The 19,793-nt window shown below is 43.0% G+C and overlaps 1 protein-coding gene across 2 annotated transcripts in view; it reads right to left on the reverse strand.

Moving 5' to 3' along the window:
• Window positions 1-19,793, reverse strand: part of kcnab1a (potassium voltage-gated channel subfamily A regulatory beta subunit 1a) — a 160,121-nt gene that overhangs the window by 14,690 nt on the left and 125,638 nt on the right. For both annotated transcript variants that reach the window (XM_071360024.1, XM_071360025.1), the window contains exons 4-6: window positions 12,516-12,595; window positions 12,354-12,398; window positions 3,768-3,812 (exon numbers count right to left, since the gene is read on the reverse strand). In XM_071360024.1, the coding sequence (XP_071216125.1) occupies window positions 3,768-3,812; window positions 12,354-12,398; window positions 12,516-12,595 (170 nt within the window). The remainder of the gene's footprint in view (window positions 1-3,767; window positions 3,813-12,353; window positions 12,399-12,515; window positions 12,596-19,793) is intronic.

Here is a 19,793-nt window from a genome sequence, read left to right on the forward strand (position 1 = left end):
AGAAGGTCAACACGTTCAACTCTGTTTCTCTGCTCACTGCTGATAATCAACCTTCTCAGTGCTTGCCCACTTCTGTGTGTTTCTGTCTGTGTGTGTGTGTGTGTGTGTGTGTGTGTGTGTGTGTGTGTGTGTGTGTGTGTGTGTGTGTGTGTGTGTGTGTGTGTGTGTGTGTGTGTGTGTGTGTGTGTGTGCGTGTGTGTTATGTACAGTAATTATCTGTGAGTGAGTGTTTAGAGTCTGTGTTCCGTCAACTCCTTTCCTTCTCCTGCTGAAGGATGGATGAATAATAGTGATGAAGGATGGAGGAATACATATTGATGGAGGAATACATAGTGATGAAGGATGGATGAATACATAGTGATGAAGGATGGAGGAATACATAGTGATGAAGGATGGATGAATACATAGTGATGAAGAATGGAGGAATACATAGTGATGAAGGATGGATGAATACATAGTGATGAAGGATGGATGAATACATAGTGATGAAGGACAGAGGAATACATAGTGATGAAGAATGGAGGAATACATAGTGATGAAGAATGGAGGAATACATAGTGATGAAGAATGGAGGAATACATAGTGATGAAGAATGGAGGAATACATAGTGATGAAGGATGGATGAATACATAGTGATGAAGAATGGAGGAATACATAGTGATGAAGAATGGAGGAATACATAGTGATGAAGGATGGATGAATAGATAGTGATGAAGGATGGAGGAATACATAGTGATGAAGGATGGATGAATACATAGTGATGAAGAATGGAGGAATACATAGTGATGAAGAATGGAGGAATACATAGTGATGAAGAATGGAGGAATACATAGTGATGAAGAATGGAGGAATACATAGTGATGAAGGATGGAGGAATACATAGTGATGAAGGATGGAGGAATACATAGTGATGAAGAATGGAGGAATACATAGTGATGAAGGATGAAGGAATACATAGTGATGAAGGACGGAGGAATACATAGTGATGAAGGATGGATGAATACATAGTGATGAAGGATGAAGGAATACATAGTGATGAAGGACGGAGGAATACATAGTGATGAAGGATGGAGGAATACATAGTGATGAAGGATGGATGAATACATAGTGATGAAGGACGGATGAATACATAGTGATGAAGGAATACATAGTGATGAAGGATGGATGAATACATAGTGATGAAGGATGAAGGAATACATAGTGATGAAGGACGGAGGAATACATAGTGATGAAGGATGGAGGAATACATAGTGATGAAGGATGGATGAATACATAGTGATGAAGGACGGATGAATACATAGTGATGAAGGAATACATAGTGATGAAGGATGGAGGAATACATAGTGATGAAGGAATACATAGTGATGAAGGATGGAGGAATACATAGTGATGAAGGATGGAGGAATACATAGTGATGAAGAATGGAGGAATACATAGTGATGAAGGATGGATGAATACATAGTGATGAAGGAATACATAGTGATGAAGGATGGATGAATACATAGTGATGAAGGATGGATGAATACATAGTGATGAAGGATGGATGAATACATAGTGATGAAGGATGGAGGAATACATAGTGATGAAGGATGGATGAATACATAGTGATGAAGGACGGATGAATACATAGTGATGAAGGACGGAGGAATACATAGTGATGAAGGAATACATAGTGATGAAGGATGGAGGAATACATAGTGATGAAGAATGGAGGAATACATAGTGATGAAGGATGGAGGAATACATAGTGATGAAGAATGGAGGAATACATAGTGATGAAGAATGGAGGAATACATAGTGATGAAGGATGGATGAATACATAGTGATGAAGGATGGATGAATACATAGTGATGAAGGATGGAGGAATACATAGTGATGAAGGATGGAGGAATACATAGTGATGAAGGATGGAGGAATACATAGTGATGAAGGACGGAGGAATACATAGTGATGAAGGATGGAGGAATACATAGTGATGGAGGAATACATAGTGATGAAGGATGGAGGAATACATAGTGATGAAGGATGGAGGAATACATAGTGATGGAGGAATACATAGTGATGAAGGATGGAGGAATACATAGTGATGAAGGATGGATGAATACATAGTGATGAAGGATGGAGGAATACATAGTGATGAAGGATGGATGAATACATAGTGATGAAGGATGGATGAATACATAGTGATGAAGGATGGATGAATACATAGTGATGAAGGATGGATGAATACATAGTGATGAAGGATGGAGGAATACATAGTGATGGAGGAATACATAGTGATGAAGAATGGAGGAATACATAGTGATGGAGGAATACATAGTGATGAAGGATGGAGGAATAAATAGTGATGAAGGAATACATAGTGATGAAGGATGGAGGAATACATAGTGATGAAGGATGGAGGAATACATAGTGATGAAGGATGGATGAATACATAGTGATGAAGGATGGATGAATACATAGTGATGAAGGATGGATGAATACATAGTGATGAAGGATGGATGAATACATAGTGATGAAGGATGGATGAATACATAGTGATGAAGGATGGAGGAATACATAGTGATGAAGGATGGAGGAATACATAGTGATGAAGGATGGAGGAATACATAGTGATGAAGGATGGAGGAATACATAGTGATGAAGGATGGATGAATACATAGTGATGAAGGATGGAGGAATACATAGTGATGAAGAATGGATGAATACATAGTGATGAAGGATGGAGGAATACATAGTGATGAAGGATGGAAGAATACATAGTGATGAAGGATGGATGAATACATAGTGATGAAGGATGGAGGAATACATAGTGATGAAGGATGGAGGAATACATAGTGATGAAGGATGGATGAATACATAGTGATGAAGGATGGAGGAATACATAGTGATGAAGGACGGAGGAATACATAGTGATGAAGGAATACATAGTGATGAAGGATGGATGAATACATAGTGATGAAGGATGGATGAATACATAGTGATGAAGGAATACATAGTGATGAAGGATGGATGAATACATAGTGATGAAGGATGGATGAATACATAGTGATGAAGGATGGAGGAATACATAGTGATGAAGGATGGAGGAATACATAGTGATGAAGGAATACATAGTGATGAAGGATGGAGGAATACATAGTGATGAAGGATGGATGAATACATAGTGATGAAGGATGGAGGAATACATAGTGATGAAGGATGGATGAATACATAGTGATGAAGGATGGATGAATACATAGTGATGAAGGACGGATGAATACATAGTGATGAAGGATGGAAGAATACATAGTGATGAAGGACAGAGGAATACATAGTGATGAAGGATGACTGAGGGAACGTTGACGGAGGGAAGAAATAACCTACTCCTTAACCTTCATCACTACTCTCAGCTGGATGACTGCCACTGCATGTACCATGTAACTATACTGCATGTATCTAAAACCTCTGCAATGTGTGTGTGTGTGTGTGTGTGTGTGTGTGTGTGTGTGTGTGTGTGTGTGTGTGTGTGTGTGTGTGTGTGTGTGTGTGTGTGTGTGTGTGTGTGTGTGTGTGTGTGTGTGTGTGTGTGTGTGTGTGTGTGTGTGTGTACGCTTGGGTGTGTGGTATCAGACAATGTCCCCCAGTCAGCAGAACAGAGAGTATGACAGGATATTAACAGAAAAGAGGTACAGAAGCAGAGAAAGAAAAGTCATGTAGGTGTTTGTGTAAGAGCTGAGCTCTGCAGTATTTGAAACATAGTTAAGACTTTTTGAACAGGCACTTACTTTCCTCCCCAGTACAGCTTGGTAGTGATGACCAGACTTGATCGTCTAGAGAGAGAGGAAGAGGGATAGAGAGAGGGAGAGGGAGAGGGAGAGGGAGAGGGAGAGGGAGAGAGAGAGAGAGAGAGAGAGAGAGAGAGAGAGAGAGAGAGAGAGAGAGAGAGAGAGAGAAGAGGAGAGGGGGAGAAAGAGAGAGACAGAGAGAGAGAGAAAAGGGAGAGGGAGTGAAAGAGAGGAAGAGACAGAAAGGAAGAGGGAGAGGAAGAGAGAGAGAGGAGAGGAGGAGAGAGTTAGAGAGGAGAGAGAGAGGAAGAGAGTGAGAGAAAGAGAAATTGAAAGAAAAAGAGATGGAGAGAGAGAGGACAGAGAGAGAGAGAGAGAGAGAGAGAGAGAGAGAGAGAGAGAGAGAGAGAGAGAGAGAGAGAGAGAGAGAGAGAGAGAGAGAGAGAAAGACAGAGGAGAGAGAGATGAGAGAGAGAGAGAAATAGAGATAAGAGAGAAATGAGAGAGAGAAATAGAGAGAAAGAGAGATGGGAGAGAGAGGACAGAGAGAGACGAAGAGGGAGGGAGAGAATTCGAGAGAAACGACAGTTGTCAATATAGGGATGACAGTTAGCAATGTAGAGACAACAGTTATCAATATAGAGATGACTGTTATCAATATAGAGATGACAGTTATCAATAGAGAGATGACAGTTATCAATATAGAGATGACAGTTATCAATATAGAGATGACAGGTATCAATGTAGAGATGACAGTTATCAATATAGAGATGACAGGTATCAATATAGAGATGCCAGTTATCAATATAGAGATGACAGTTATCAATATAGAGATGACAGTTATCAATATAGAGATGACAGGTATCAATAGAGAGATGACAGGTATCAATATAGAGATGACAGGTATCAATAGAGAGATGACAGTTATCAATATAGAGATGACAGTTATCAATATAGAGATGACAGGTATCAATATAGAGATGACAGTTATCAATATAGAGATGACAGGTATCAATATAGAGATGACAGTTATCAATATAGAGATGACAGGTATCAATATAGAGATGACAGGTATCAATAGAGAGATGACAGTTATCAATAGAGAGATGACAGGTATCAATAGAGAGATGACAGTTATCAATAGAGAGATGACAGGTATCAATAGAGATATGACAGGTATCAATATAGAGATATGACAGGTATCAATATAGAGATAACAGTTATCAATGTAGAGATGACAGGTATCAATAGAGAGATGACAGGTATCAATAGAGAGATGACAGTTATCAATAGAGAGATGACAGGTATCAATATAGAGATGACAGTTGTCAATATAGAGATGACAGGTATCAATATAGAGATGAAGGGTATCAATATAGAGATGACAGTTATCAATACAGAGATGACAGTTATCAATATAGAGATGACAGTTATCAATATAGAGATGACAGGTATCAATATAGAGATGACAGTTATCAATATAGAGATGCCAGTTATCAATATAGAGATGACAGTTATCAATATAGAGATGACAGTTATCAATATAGAGATGACAGGTATCAATATAGAGATGACAGGTATCAATATAGAGATGACAGTTATCAATATAGAGATGCCAGTTATCAATATAGAGATGACAGTTATCAATAGAGAGATGACAGGTATCAATATAGAGATGACAGGTATCAAAAGAGAGATGACAGTTATCAATGTAGAGATGACAGTTATCAATATAGAGATGACAGTTATCAATAGAGAGATGACAGGTATCAATATAGAGATGACAGTTATCAATAGAGAGATGACAGTTATCAATAGAGAGATGACAGGTATCAATATAGAGATGACAGGTATCAAAAGAGAGATGACAGTTATCAATGTAGAGATGACAGTTATCAATATAGAGATGACAGTTATCAATAGAGAGATGACAGGTATCAATATAGAGATGACAGGTATCAATAGAGAGACGACAGGTATCAATATAGAGATGACAGGTATGAAAGTGATACAGAAGGCTATTTTGTTTATCTAACTACATTGTCTGACCCTCTCTCCCTCCCTTTCCCGTCATTATGTCCATGTCGATTAGTGTCAATGACTTGTGGTCTATGAGTGAAACTGCTGCTGTCCTACATTCTGTACTGCCAGACAGGAATGAGTATTTACCAGTTCCGTTACGTAATGACAAAGGGAGGGAACCAACTGCAATGACAGAACATTGTGACATAACAGCTAGGTCACATCAACAAGACCAGGAGATACAGAGAGACATATTTCTATATGTATAACACACACACACACGCACGTAAACGCACAGACAGACAGACAGACAGACAGACAGACAGACAGACAGACAGACAGACAGACAGACAGACAGACAGACAGACAGACAGACAGACAGACAGACAGACAGACAGACAGACAGACAGACAGACAGACAGACAGACAGACAGACAGACAGAACTATACGCACAAACAAAACGATAGACACAACATGCAACAATTTCAAAGATTTTACTGAGTTACAGTTCATATAAGGAAATAAGTCAATGGAAATAAATGCATTAGGTCCTAATCTATGGATTTCACATGACTGGGAATACAGATATGCATCTGTTGGTCACAGATGCCTTAACAAAAGGTAGTTAGTATCTGGTGTGACCACCAGTTGTCTCATGAGGAGCGACACATCACCTTCGCATACAGTTGATCAGGCTGCTGATTACGGCCTGTGGAATGTCCGTGTGAAGTTGCTGGATATTGGCGGGGAACTGGAACACGCTGTCGTACACGTCGATCCAGATCATCCAAAACATGCTCAACGGGATGTCTGGTGAGTACGCAGGGACATTTTCAGCTTCCAGAAATAGTGTACAGATCCTTGCGACATGCTGGCGTACTTTATCATGATGAAACATGAGGTGATGGCGGTGGATGAATGGCACAACAATGGGCCTCAGGATCTCGTCACAGTATCTCTCTGCATTAAAATTGGCATCAATAAAATGCAATTGTGTTAGTTGTCCGTAGCTTATGCCTGCCCATACCACAACCCCACTGCCACAATGAGGCGTTATGGTCACATCGTTGACATCAGCAAATTGCTCGCCCACATGGCACCATACAAGCTGTATGCCATCTGCCCAGTACAGTTGAAACTGGGATTCATCCGTGAAGAGCACACATCTCCAGCATGCCAGTGGCCATTGAAGATGAGCATTGCCCACTGAAGTCGGTTACGACGCCGATCTGCAGTCAGGTCAAGACCCTGGTGAGGACGACGAGCACACAGATGAGCTTCCCTGAGACGGTTTCTGACAGTTTGTGCAGAAATTCTTTGGTTGTGCAAATCCACAGTTTCATCAGCTGTCTGGGTGACTGGTCTCAGACGATCCCGCAGGTGAAGAAGCCGCATGTGGAGGTCCTGGGCTGGCGTGGTTAGATGTGATCTGTGGTCGTGAGGCAGGTTCGACATACTGACAAATTCTCTAAAAAGACGTTGGAGGCGGCTTATGGTTGAGAAATGAACATTCAACTCTATGGCACCAGTTCTGGTGGACATTCCTGCAGTCAGCATGCCAACTTCACAACATGAGACATCTGTTGCATTTTGTTGAGTGACAAAACTGCACATTTTAGAGGCCTTTTATTATCCCCAGCACAAGGTGCACCTCTGTAATTATCATGCTGTGTAATCAGCTTCTTGATATGCCACACCTGTCAGGTGGATGGATTATCTTGGCAAAGGAGAAATGCTCACTAACAGGGATTTAAACACATTTTTGCACAACATTTTGTGAGAAATAAGCTTTTTGTGCGTATGGAACATTTCTGGGACGTTTCATTTCAGCTCATGAAACACGGAACCAAGAGTTTACATGTTGCGTTTATATTTTTGTTCAGTGTATATAACACACACACACACACACACACACACACACACACACACACACACACACACACAGGCATGAATAGACTGTTGGATATGCCAATTTTCAGAATAGCTACCAAACTTTTTTTTCATTCATGGGATTCTCTCCATAGCGTGTTCAGCCTGGGCAACTGAAATGACTGAACTTGTCCAACAGTCTGACTGTGAACATTTGTGCGAAAACCAAATTAAGGGAGACACAGATGCTTTAAAAAAACTTTAAAAAACTGATGATACAATATGAAAAGAAGTGGCTGGAGGAGATTAATCATAAAACTAATTTTAGAACCTTTTGAACAAATTGAGAATAGCTTTATTATGTATTATTGTATATTTTATTATGTTACTTTCTTTTCTTTTTTAGTTTATTTAGTATTTATTTTCTTAACTTTCTTTTCTTAAAACTGCATTGTTGGTTAAAGGGTTTGTAAAAGTAAACATTTCACCTGTTGTTTTCGACGCAAATTTAATAATTTGATTTGATTTTGTTTGGTTAAGGGTGAATTGGTGTGTGAGAGATATATTATGTATAACCTCCCTAAAAGCAAGAGATCATTATGTGCACAGGGAAGATCAGGGATATTGTCTCTGCGTATTGACACAGGTCAGATCAGGGATATTGCCTCTGCGTATTGAAACAGGTCAGATCAGGGATATTTCCTCTGTGTATTGAAACAGGTCAGATCAGGGATATTGCCTCTGCGTATTGAAACAGGTCAGATCAGGGATATTTCCTCTGTGTATTGAAACAGGTCAGATCAGGGATATTGCCTCTGTGTATTGAAACAGGTCAGATCAGGGATATTATCTCTGCGTATTGAAACAGGTCAGATCAGGGATATTGCCTCTGTGTATTGAAACAGGTCAGATCAGGGATATTGCCTCTGAGTATTGAAACAGGTCAGATCAGGGATATTGCCTCTGTGTATTGAAACAGGTCAGATCAGGGATATTTCCTCTGTGTATTGAAACAGGTAAGATCAGGGATATTGCCTCTGTGTATTGAAACAGGTCAGATCAGGGATATTACCTCTGTGTATTGAAACAGGTGAGATCAGGGATATTGCCTCTGCGTATTGAAACAGGTCAGATCAGGGATATTGTCTCTGCGTATTGAAACAGGTCAGATCAGGGATATATGCGTATTGAAACAGGTCTGTATTGTGGTGAAATGGAAGTGGAAAGACCATGTAACTATTGTGACCTCGGAGAAATAGAGAATGAAACTCATTTTATCCTCTATTGCCCTTTCTACCATTATGTGGCTGAGCGATGAGGAGACAGACCACCAGATATACCCTTGCATTATGTGGCTGAGCGATGAGGAGACAGACCACCAGATATACCCTGGCATTATGTGGCTGAGCGATGAGGAGACAGACCACCAGATATACCCTGGCATTATGTGGCTGAGCGATGAGGAGACAGACCACCAGATATACCCTGGCATTATGTGGCTGAGCGATGAGGAGATACTGAAATGGTTGTTTTTCCATTGTGTATTTCCGTTTGCTGAATTTTTAAATAAAGCCTGGAATAAAAGAAAAAGGCTAATTATAATTAAATAGTAAAAAATATTTAGCTCCAGATATATAGCAAAGGGCATGTATGAATATACTGTAGATTGTGTGTAGGCCTCTGTCACACTTGAAACTTCTCTGTGTGCCAGACCGGGTTAAAACGCTTTCCGCTTTATTTTTCTGTATGTATTTATTTGTATTATTTTTACTGCTATAATTATAGCTATGATGTAGAGATTTTTTTCCATTAATTTTTATATTTGTTTCTGTTGCCATCAATCCCATAAGGGATGGACTGCCAAGTAGCAATTTGACACAAAAATACAATTTAATGAATAAATGAATTCAATCATTCACTCTATATAGACACAAAGAGGTACAGAGGCAAACACACACACACACACACACGCACACGCAACACAGGAAGGCATGGGACACACATATAGGCACTTATATACAGATGGAACATTCAAATAGGCACTTAGGGGTCAGTGGTCTAATGTTAAGTAGGGGTTAGTGGTCTGATGTTAAGTAGGGGTTAGTGGTCTGATGTTAAGTAGGGGTCAGTGGTCTGATGTTAAGTAGCGGTCAGTGGTCTGATGTTAAGTAAGGGTTAATGGTTTGATGTTAAGTAGGGGTCAGTGGTCTGATGTTAAGTAGGGGTCAGTGGTCTGATGTTAAGTAGGGGTCAGTGGTCTGATGTTAAGTAGCGGTCAGTGGTCTGATGTTAAGTAGCGGTCAGTGGTCTGATGTTAAGTAGGGGTCAGTGGTCTGATGTTAAGTAGCGGTCAGTGGTCTGATGTTAAGTAAGGGTTAATGGTTTGATGTTAAGTAGGGGTCAGTGGTCTAATGTTAAGTAGGGGTCAGTGGTCTAATGTTAAGTAACGGTTAATGGTCTGATGTTAAGTAGGGGTTAATGGTATAATGTTAAGTAGTGGTTAATGGTCTAATGTTAAGTAAGGGTTAGTGGTCTAATGTTAAGTAGTGGTCAGTTGTCTGATGTTAAGGTAGGGGTTAGTGGTCTAATGTTAAGTAGTGGTCAGTGGTCTAATGTTAAGTAGTGGTCAGTGGTCTGATGTTAAGTAGTGGTCAGTGGTCTAATGTTAAGTAGTGGTCAGTTGTCTGATGTTAAGGTAGGGGTCAGTGGTCTAATGTTTAGTAGTGGTCAGTTGTCTGATGTTAAGTAGTGGTCAGTGGTCTAATGTTAAGTAGTGGTCAGTGGTCTAATGTTAAGTAGCGGTCAGTGGTCTGATGTTAAGTAAGGGTTAATGGTTTGATGTTAAGTAGGGGTCAGTGGTCTAATGTTAAGTAGGGGTCAGTGGTCTAATGTTAAGTAACGGTTAATGGTCTGATGTTAAGTAGGGGTTAATGGTATAATGTTAAGTAGTGGTTAATGGTCTAATGTTAAGTAAGGGTTAGTGGTCTAATGTTAAGTAGTGGTCAGTTGTCTGATGTTAAGGTAGGGGTTAGTGGTCTAATGTTAAGTAGTGGTCAGTGGTCTAATGTTAAGTAGTGGTCAGTGGTCTGATGTTAAGTAGTGGTCAGTGGTCTAATGTTAAGTAGTGGTCAGTTGTCTGATGTTAAGGTAGGGGTCAGTGGTCTAATGTTTAGTAGTGGTCAGTTGTCTGATGTTAAGGTAGGGGTTAGTGGTCTAATGTTAAGTAGTGGTCAGTGGTCTAATGTTAAGTAGTGGTCAGTGGTCTGATGTTAAGTAGTGGTCAGTGGTCTAATGTTAAGTAGTGGTCAGTGGTCTGATGTTAAGGTAGGGGTCAGTGGTCTGATGTTAAGGTAAGGGTCAGTGGTCTAATGTTAAGTAGTGGTCAGTGGTCTAATGTTAAGTAGTGGTCAGTGGTCTGATGTTAAGTAGTGGTCAGTGGTCTAATGTTAAGTAGTGGTTAATGGTCTAATATTAAGTAGTGGTCAGTGGTCTGATGTTAAGTAGTGGTCAGTGGTCTAATGTTAAGGTAGTGGTCAGTGGTCTAATGTTAAGGTAGTGGTCAGTGGTCTAATGTTAAGTAGGGGTCAGTGGTCTAATGTTAAGTAGTGGTCAGTGGTCTAATGTTAAGTAGGGGTCAGTGGTCTAATGTTAAGTAGGGGTCAGTGGTCTAATGTTAAGTAGTGGTCAGTGGTCTAATGTTAAGTAGGGGTCAGTGGTCTAATGTTAAGTAGTGGTCAGTGGTATAATGTTAAGTAGTGGTTAATGGTCTAATGTTAAGTAGTGGTCAGTTGTGTGAGGATCCCTTTTGATGTTCCTGGGGTGTAATTGGGGGGAATGTTTATAGTGGGACGCTTTATAGTGGTATAAGATCAGTTACCCCCATTGGGAAACAGACTGCTTATGTAACAGATTTACTGAGAGGAACTGCAGGGGAAGGGAGGAAGTGTGTGAAGGGAGGAAGTGTGTGAAGGGAGGAAGTGTGTGAAGGGAGGAAGTGTGTGAAGGGAGGAAGTGTGTGAAGGGAGGAAGTGTGTGAAGGGAGGAAGTGTGTGAAGGGAGGAAGTGTGTGAAGGGAGGAAGTTTGTGAAGGGAGGAAGTGTGTGAAGGGAGGAAGTGTGTGAAGGGAGGAAGTGTGTGAAGGGAGGAAGTGTGTGAAGGGAGGAAGTGTGTGAAGGGAGGAAGTGTGTGAAGGGAGGAAGTGTGTGAAGGGAGGAAGTGTGTGAAGGGAGGAAGTGTGTGAAGGGAGGAAGTGTGTGAAGGGAGGAAGTGTGTGAAGGGAGGAAGTGTGTGTGAATCTCTGTTGGAGTCTCTTCATCTTCTCCCCCCCTTCCTCTTGCCCTCCTGCTTCTCTCTAAACTTCAGTTCCTTCTGTAAGCAACTGTCAACTCACAGAAAGAGCATGTCAATCAATAATGAAAGTTTGAAGGAAAACCAAATCTTCAAAAGGAGAAAACTTCTATCAATTCCTGGCCCTACCATGGAACTCTCAGCGGCTTCCAGCCTTCTGGAAGCATCTGCCAGTCAACATGATTACAGAGACAGGAAGTGCTTAAGTGAATCTGGTTATGAGGGGGAGTTTAGGAAAACAAAATTGCTGACAAGACACACACACACACACACACACACACACACACACACACACACACACACACACACACACACACACACACACACACACACACACAGTGGCCTACCTCCAGGACTTCTTTTTGATGATATTACCCAATATGGCTTCAGCTCTGAAAAGCAATGCAAAAAAGTGTCACAACTCCTCTCAGTGCTCAGTATCACATAGCCGACCACCACTTGCTATTACAGTGAAGTGATATAAAGAGTTTTACTATATCCTGACTCACTTTCCAGCAGCGTACACCTCCGCTGTGTCAAACAGATTGACCCCACTCTCATACGCTATGGTCATCAGCTGCTCGGCCACCTGGGAAAACACACAGAGGTCAGAGGTCAAAGATGTCACACACACACACACATCACATCACACTCAACACTTAAACATACACACATTCTCATCGTCATCGTCGTTATCATCATCAGATGTAGGAACCCCTGGTTAACAGCCAGGATTTAATCCATCTAACATCATAATGCTGTTTGGTTGGTAGAAACACTATTTATGTCTGGCTCTGCTCCTCCTCTCAGTTCCACTGTCTTCCTTCTCTCTTCCAGGATACTGTAGACAGTGTTTCTAGTCTGCTTCTATAGTTGTCCCTCTCTAGAGAGCTGAGCTGTTCCTCTCTCCAGTGTGTCTGTGTGTCAGCATAGCAGGATGAGGCAGCAGACTTTACACTGATTCACCCAGACTGCAGATCACACATCATAAGGCTGAATTGTTCCCAGATTAAATTCTCTTTTATAGTGCGCTTATTGCAATGTGAATTTGCTATAATTTCTCACTGCAGCGGTGTGAGAGCAAATGTGTGTGTGTCTCTTTGTGAGACTGGGAGTGTGAGTGTCTGTGTGTGAGACAGAGTGTGTGTGTCTGTGTGTGAGACTGAGTGTGTGTGTGTGAGACAGAGTGTGTGTGTCTGTGTGTGAGACTGAGAGTGTGTGTGTCTGTGTGTGAGACTGGGAGTGTGTGTGTATGTGTGTGAGACAGAGTGTGTGTGTCTGTGTGTGAGACTGAGAGTGTGTGTGTCTGTGTGTGAGTAACCCTCTCCCTATTTGAGTTGTATAGGACTTTGGAAGCGTTGCCACGAACAGAGTTCGCTAATCCAATCTCCTCTACCCCGCTGAGGATCTGTCCGTCAACTCTCTTAACATTATCTCTGCGGCTAGAAGTTAGGCAAGGATCCAAACCCTGGTGTGTGTGTGAGTGTGTGTGTGTGTGTGTGCGTGAGAGCGGACAATCTAACCCGTCGGATGAAAGAGGAGAGAGGGATTAAAAATAAATAAACAGAAGAATGGAGCTGGAACACTGGCTGCTCAGAATGGAGCTGGAACACTGGCTGCTCAGAATGGAGATGGAACACTGGCTGCTCAGAATGGAGCTGGAACACTGGCTGCTCAGAATGGAGCTGGAACACTGGCTGCTCAGAATGGAGCTGGAACACTGGCTGCTCAGAATGGAGCTGGAACACTGACTGCTCAGAATGGAGCTGGAACACTGGCTGCTCAGAATGGAACTGGAACACTGGCTGCTCAGAATGGAGATGGAACACTGGCTGCTCAGAATGGAACTGGAACACTGGCTGCTCAGAATGGAGCTGGAACACTGGCTGCTCAGAATGGAGCTGGAACACTGACTGCTCAGAATGGAACTGGAACACTGGACTGGAACACTGGCTGCTCAGAATGGAACTGGAACACTGGACTGGAACACTGTTGCTCAGAATGGAGCTGGAACACTGACTGCTCAGAATGGAACTGGAACACTGGACTGGAACACTGTTGCTCAGAATGGAGCTGGAACACTGGACTGGAACACTGACTGCTCAGAATGGAACTGGAACACTGGACTGGAACACTGACTGCTCAGAATGGAGCTGGAACACTGGCTGCTCAGAATGGAGCTGGAACACTGGCTGCTCAGAATGGAGCTGGAACACTGGCTGCTCAGAATGGAGCTGGAACACTGGCTGCTCAGAATGGAGCTGGAACACTGGCTGCTCAGAATGGAGCTGGAACACTGACTGCTCAGAATGGAGCTGGAACACTGGCTGCTCAGAATGGAACTGGAACACTGGCTGCTCAGAATGGAGCTGGAACACTGGCTGCTCAGAATGGAGATGGAACACTGGCTGCTCAGAATGGAGATGGAACACTGGCTGCTCAGAATGGAGCTGGAACACTGGCTGCTCAGAATGGAGCTGGAACACTGGCTGCTCAGAATGGAGCTGGAACACTGGCTGCTCAGAATGGAGCTGGAACACTGGCTGCTCAGAATGGAGCTGGAACACTGGCTGCTCAGAATGGAGCTGGAACACTGGCTGCTCAGAATGGAACTGGAACACTGGCTGCTCAGAATGGAGCTGGAACACTGGCTACTCCTGTTTTTTTTTCACGAGGTGAAAACTGTAGTCTTCAGCATTAGGTCAATGGGTTTATCTATAAACTGAAATATGACCTTCTCTGGTATAACACAGCAGAGAGAGAGAGAGAGAGGGTTTCACTTTTGTTTATTATCTACTTCACTTGCTTCGGCAATGTTAACATATGTTTCCCATGCCAGTAAAGCCCTTAAATTGAATTGAATTGTATTGATAGAAAGGAGGAGAGGAAGAGTGTGGTGGAAGGAGGAGTTTCAGAGAGAAGAAGAGGCTAATTGAATGAGAGGGAAACGGAGACGAGAGCAGTACAGAAACAAGGAGATGTAAGGAGAAAAGGAGAGAGAGAAAGTCTGAAAGACGAGGTCATGGTTACTCTGACACGACTTTATAATCACATTCACTCACTGCAATTTAAAAATCCAATTACTGCTAATCTCTGCACTGTCATCACATGATCCTCCCTACTGTCTACTTACTGCAACCCCCAGAGCCAAACACCAACCCAAACTCACAAGTCACCGTCAAGCCCATATTGTCCCCTTGTTACACAATAGGTGTTGTGTTTTTTCATATTGTCCCCCTGTTACAGCCCACATGAAGAAATACTATACTATGGTGTAAATAGTATACTATTCACTGTAGTGTTTTTGTGTTATTATCTTTGGCATATAAATGGAGGCTTTCTCCTTGAGGAAACCTACTGGAGAAATACTAAAATAGCACATTTTCCATAACCTGTAAATAAAGTAGGGAGGTACAGTGGCTTGCAAAAGTATTCACCCCCCTTGACATTTTTCCTATTTTGTTGCCTTACAACCTAGAATTAAAATGGATTTTTGGGGGGGGGTTGTATCACTTGATTTACACAACATGCCTACCACTTTGAAGATGCAAAATATTTTTTATTGTGAAACAAACAAGAAATAAGACAAAAAACAGAAAACTTGAGCGTGCACAACTATTCACCCCCCCCCAAAGTCAATACTTTGTAGAGCCACCTTTTGCAGCAATTACAGCTGCAAGTCTCTTGGGGTATGTCTCTATAAGCTTGGCACATCTAGCTTCTGGGATTTTTGTCCATACTTCAACACAATACTGCTCCAGCTCCTTCAAGTTGAATGGGTTCCGCTGGTGTACAGCAATCTTTAAGTCATACCACAGATTCTCAAATTGGATTGAGGTCTGTGCCATTCTAAGACATTTAAATGCTTCCCCTTAAACCACTCGAGTGTTGCTTTAGCAGTATGCTTGGCGTCATTGTCCTGCTGGAAGGTGAACCTCCGTCCCAGTCTCAAATCTCTGGACGACTGAAACAGGTTTCCCACAAGAATTTCCCTGTATTTAGCACCATCCATCATTCCTTCAATTCTGACCAGTTTCCCAGTCCCTGCCCATGAAAAACATGATGATGTTCTTGGGGTGATGAGAGGTATTGGGTTTGCGCCAGACATAGCATTTTCCTTGATGGCCAAAAAAAGCTACATTTTAGTCTCATCTGACCAGAGTACCTTCTTCCATATGTTTGGGGAGTCTCCCACATGCCTTTTGGCAAACAGCAAACATGTTTGCTTATTTTTTTCTGGACACTCTTCCATAAAGCCCAGCTCTGTGGAGTGTACGGCTTAAAGTGGTCCTATGGACAGATATTCCAATATCTGCTGTGGAGCTTTGCAGCACCTTCAGGGTTATCTTTGGTCTCTTTGTTGCCTCTCTGATTAATGCCCTCCTTGCCTGGTCTGTGAGTTTTGGTGGGCGGCCCTCGGCAGGTTTGCTGTGGTGCCATATTCTTTCCATTTTTTAATAATGGATTTAATGGTGCTCCGTGGGATGTTCAAAGTTTTGGATATTTTTTTAGAACCCAACCCTGATCTGTACTTCTCCACAACTATGTACCTGACCTGTTTGGAGAGCTCCTTGGTCTTCATGGTGCCGCTTGCTTGGTGGTGCCCCTTGCTTAGTGGTGTTGCAGACTCTGGGCCCTTTCAGAACAGGTGTGTATATATAGTGTGACAGATCATGTGACACTTAGATTGCACACAGGTGGACTATATTTAACTAATTATGTGACTTCTGAAAGTAATTTGTAGCACCAGATCTTATTTAGGGGCTTCATAACAAAGGTGGTGAATACATATGCACGCATCACTTTTCCGTTTTTTTTTGTTGTTGAATTTTTTTAAACAAGTAATTTTTTTCATTTCACTTCACCACTTCACTGGACTAGAGAGCAGAGGGACTGGACCAGAGAGCAGAGGGACTGGACCAGAGAGCAGAGGGACTGTACCAGAGGGACTGTACCAGATGGACTGTACCAGAGGGACTGGACCAGAGGGACTGGACCAGAGGGACTGGACCAGAGGGCAGAGGGACTGGACCAGAGAGCAGAGGGACCAGAGAGCAGAGGGACCAGACCAGAGAGCAGAGGGACTGGACCAGAGAGCAGAGCGACTGTACCAGAGGGACTGTACCAGAGGGACTGTACCAGAGGGACTGGACCAGAGGGCAGAGGGACTGGACCAGAGAGCAGAGGGACCAGAGAGCAGAGGGACCAGACCAGAGAGCAGAGGGACTGGACCAGAGAGCAGAGAGACTGGACCAGAGAGCAGAGGGACTGTACCAGAGAGCAGAGGGACTGGACTACAGAGCAGGGACTGTACTGTAAGCAGGGCCAGCTGTGTGTGTTGTGGGTGGGATGTCAGACAGACAGGGACCCTGTAGCCCCAACCATAGGGGACAGTGTAGGGTGGGAGACATGCAGTGGATAGGTGATGGGGGAGAATATGGAAACAGGGATAAGGGCTGTGGCAGTCATGACATTTTGTCAGCTGGTTTTTGTCATGCAAAAGACTGCTTGTCTCACGGTAATTGACCATTAATTAACATAAACATGTTTAACATCTCGCAGCCTCCACAAATACAAGCTGCTGATGTGCACCCTTGGAACATCTACATTTAAAAAAGTATAATAAATCAATTTAATATGCACCATCACAATAAATCCATTATTGATTTTAGTCAGGTCCCAAGAAACAGTATCATATGAAGAAGATGTATTTCAGAAGAACAGAACATGTAAGAACATCCACTGTAAGCCTATCTTATCTGGCTATGCTCCACGCCATAGTCTGTCGGCTTGTTCATTTAGCTTACAAGATACGTTTATAAGTCCTGTACCATTATTTTATATTATATGATTTTATAGTAAGAATAATATAATTGAACTTAGCTGACTAAAATAGAAAGAAAAAAAATGTTCCATTACGGAGTGACTGAGTCTATGAAGTGGCTTTGTCGAGCATAAAAGTGATCATTTGAAACAGGTCCTATATACTGTATGCTAGATTTAGATTAATTTGGCAACTTTAGTTGTGAATGATACAAACCTTGGAATGTGTTAGAAATACAAACATACTGAATATGGGATGCGTGTGGGGAAAAAAAGGTTGCTTTCTGTTCCTTGCCTCAGGCTGCACCCGCTGTTCTCTCATCAAGTGATCATATTTTCACCCATCAGACTATTCTCAATCTAATCTCTTCTTCACTAATATGTAACATTTGTTTTGATTTAGAATGGCCCATTATCAAATGGGCAGGAACAGGAACAGGAACAGGAACAGGAACAGGAACAGGGGTGGGGGAAAAAAGACATGTCATCTGCATACACGAATAGCGAATGGAGGCCGCACGCTTTCCCACCGGTCCATTTTGTAGGCTGCTTCGGTTTTACAGAGGAGCATGTGCTGAATTCATATGAACAGCTGAAAAATATACTGAACAAAAAATATAAACCCAGCATGCAACAATTTCGAAGATTTTAATGAGTCACAGTTGCTATAAGGAAATCAGTCGATTGAAATGAAAAAAAGTGTTAAACAAATCAAAATATATTTTATATTTGAGATTCTTCAAATAGTTACCCTTTAACTTGATGACAGCTTTGCACACTCGTGGCATTCTCTCAATCACCTTCACCCTGAATGCTTTTCCAAGTTTTGAAGGAGTTCCCACATATGCTTAGCAGACGGACAGCGCAGACGGCGCTGGGCAGACGGCAGACTCTGGCCGGCTGAGGCGCACAGGAGGCTTGGTGCGTGGTGCCGGAACTGGTGGTACCGGGCTGGAGACACGCACCACAGGGCGAGTGCGTGGAGGAGGAACAGGGCTCTGGAGACGCACTGGAAGCCTGGTGCGTGGTTTAGGCACTGGTGGTACTGGGCTGGGGCGGGGAGGTGGCGCCGGATATACCGGACCGTGCAGGCGTACTGGCTCCCTTGAGCACCGAGCCTGACCAACCTTACCTGGTTGAATGCTCCCCGTAGCCCGACCACTGCGGGGAGGTGGAATAACCCGCACTGGGCTGTGTTGGCGAACCGGGGACACCATGCGTAAGGCTGGTGCCATGTATGCCGGCCCGAGGAGACGCACTGGAGACCAGACGCGTTGAGCCGGCTTCATGGCACCTGGCTCGATGCTCAATCTAGCCCGGCCGATACGTGGAGCTGGGATGTACCGCACCGGGCTATACACACGTACAGGAGACACCATGCGCTCTTCCGCATAACACGGTGTCTGCCCGTACTCTCGCTCTCCACGGTAAGCACGGGGAGTTGGCGCAGGTCTCCTACCTGACTTCGCCACACTCCCTTTTAGCCACCCCCCAAGACATTTTTGGGGCTGACTCTCAGGCTTCCAGCCTCGCCTCCGTGCTGCCTCTTCATACCACCGCCTCTCGGCTTTAGCTGCCTCCAGCTCTTCACGAGGGCGGCGATATTCTCCCGGTTGTGCCCAGGGTCCCCCACTGTCCAGAATTTCCTCCCAATTCCATAATTCCTGCAATCGCTGCTCCTGCTGCTGCTGCCACTTACCACGCTGCTTGGTCCGAGTGTGGTGGGTGATTCTGTAACGCTCGTCGTAATCCTCCTCGTCTGAGGAGGAGCAAGGATCGGACCAATATGCAGCGTGGTATGTATCCATATTTTATTTATTTAAGCGACGTAAAGAAGAACACTTAAACAAAATACAAAACGACGTGAACAGACCTGAACTTGAGAACATAAAAACATGAACGCACGAACAGGAACAAAACGAACGAAAACAGTACCGTATGGTGAACAATCACAGACACGGCAA

This window comes from Salvelinus alpinus, chromosome 22, assembly GCF_045679555.1.
Source record: "Salvelinus alpinus chromosome 22, SLU_Salpinus.1, whole genome shotgun sequence".
Classification (NCBI taxonomy): Eukaryota; Metazoa; Chordata; class Actinopteri; order Salmoniformes; family Salmonidae; genus Salvelinus; species Salvelinus alpinus.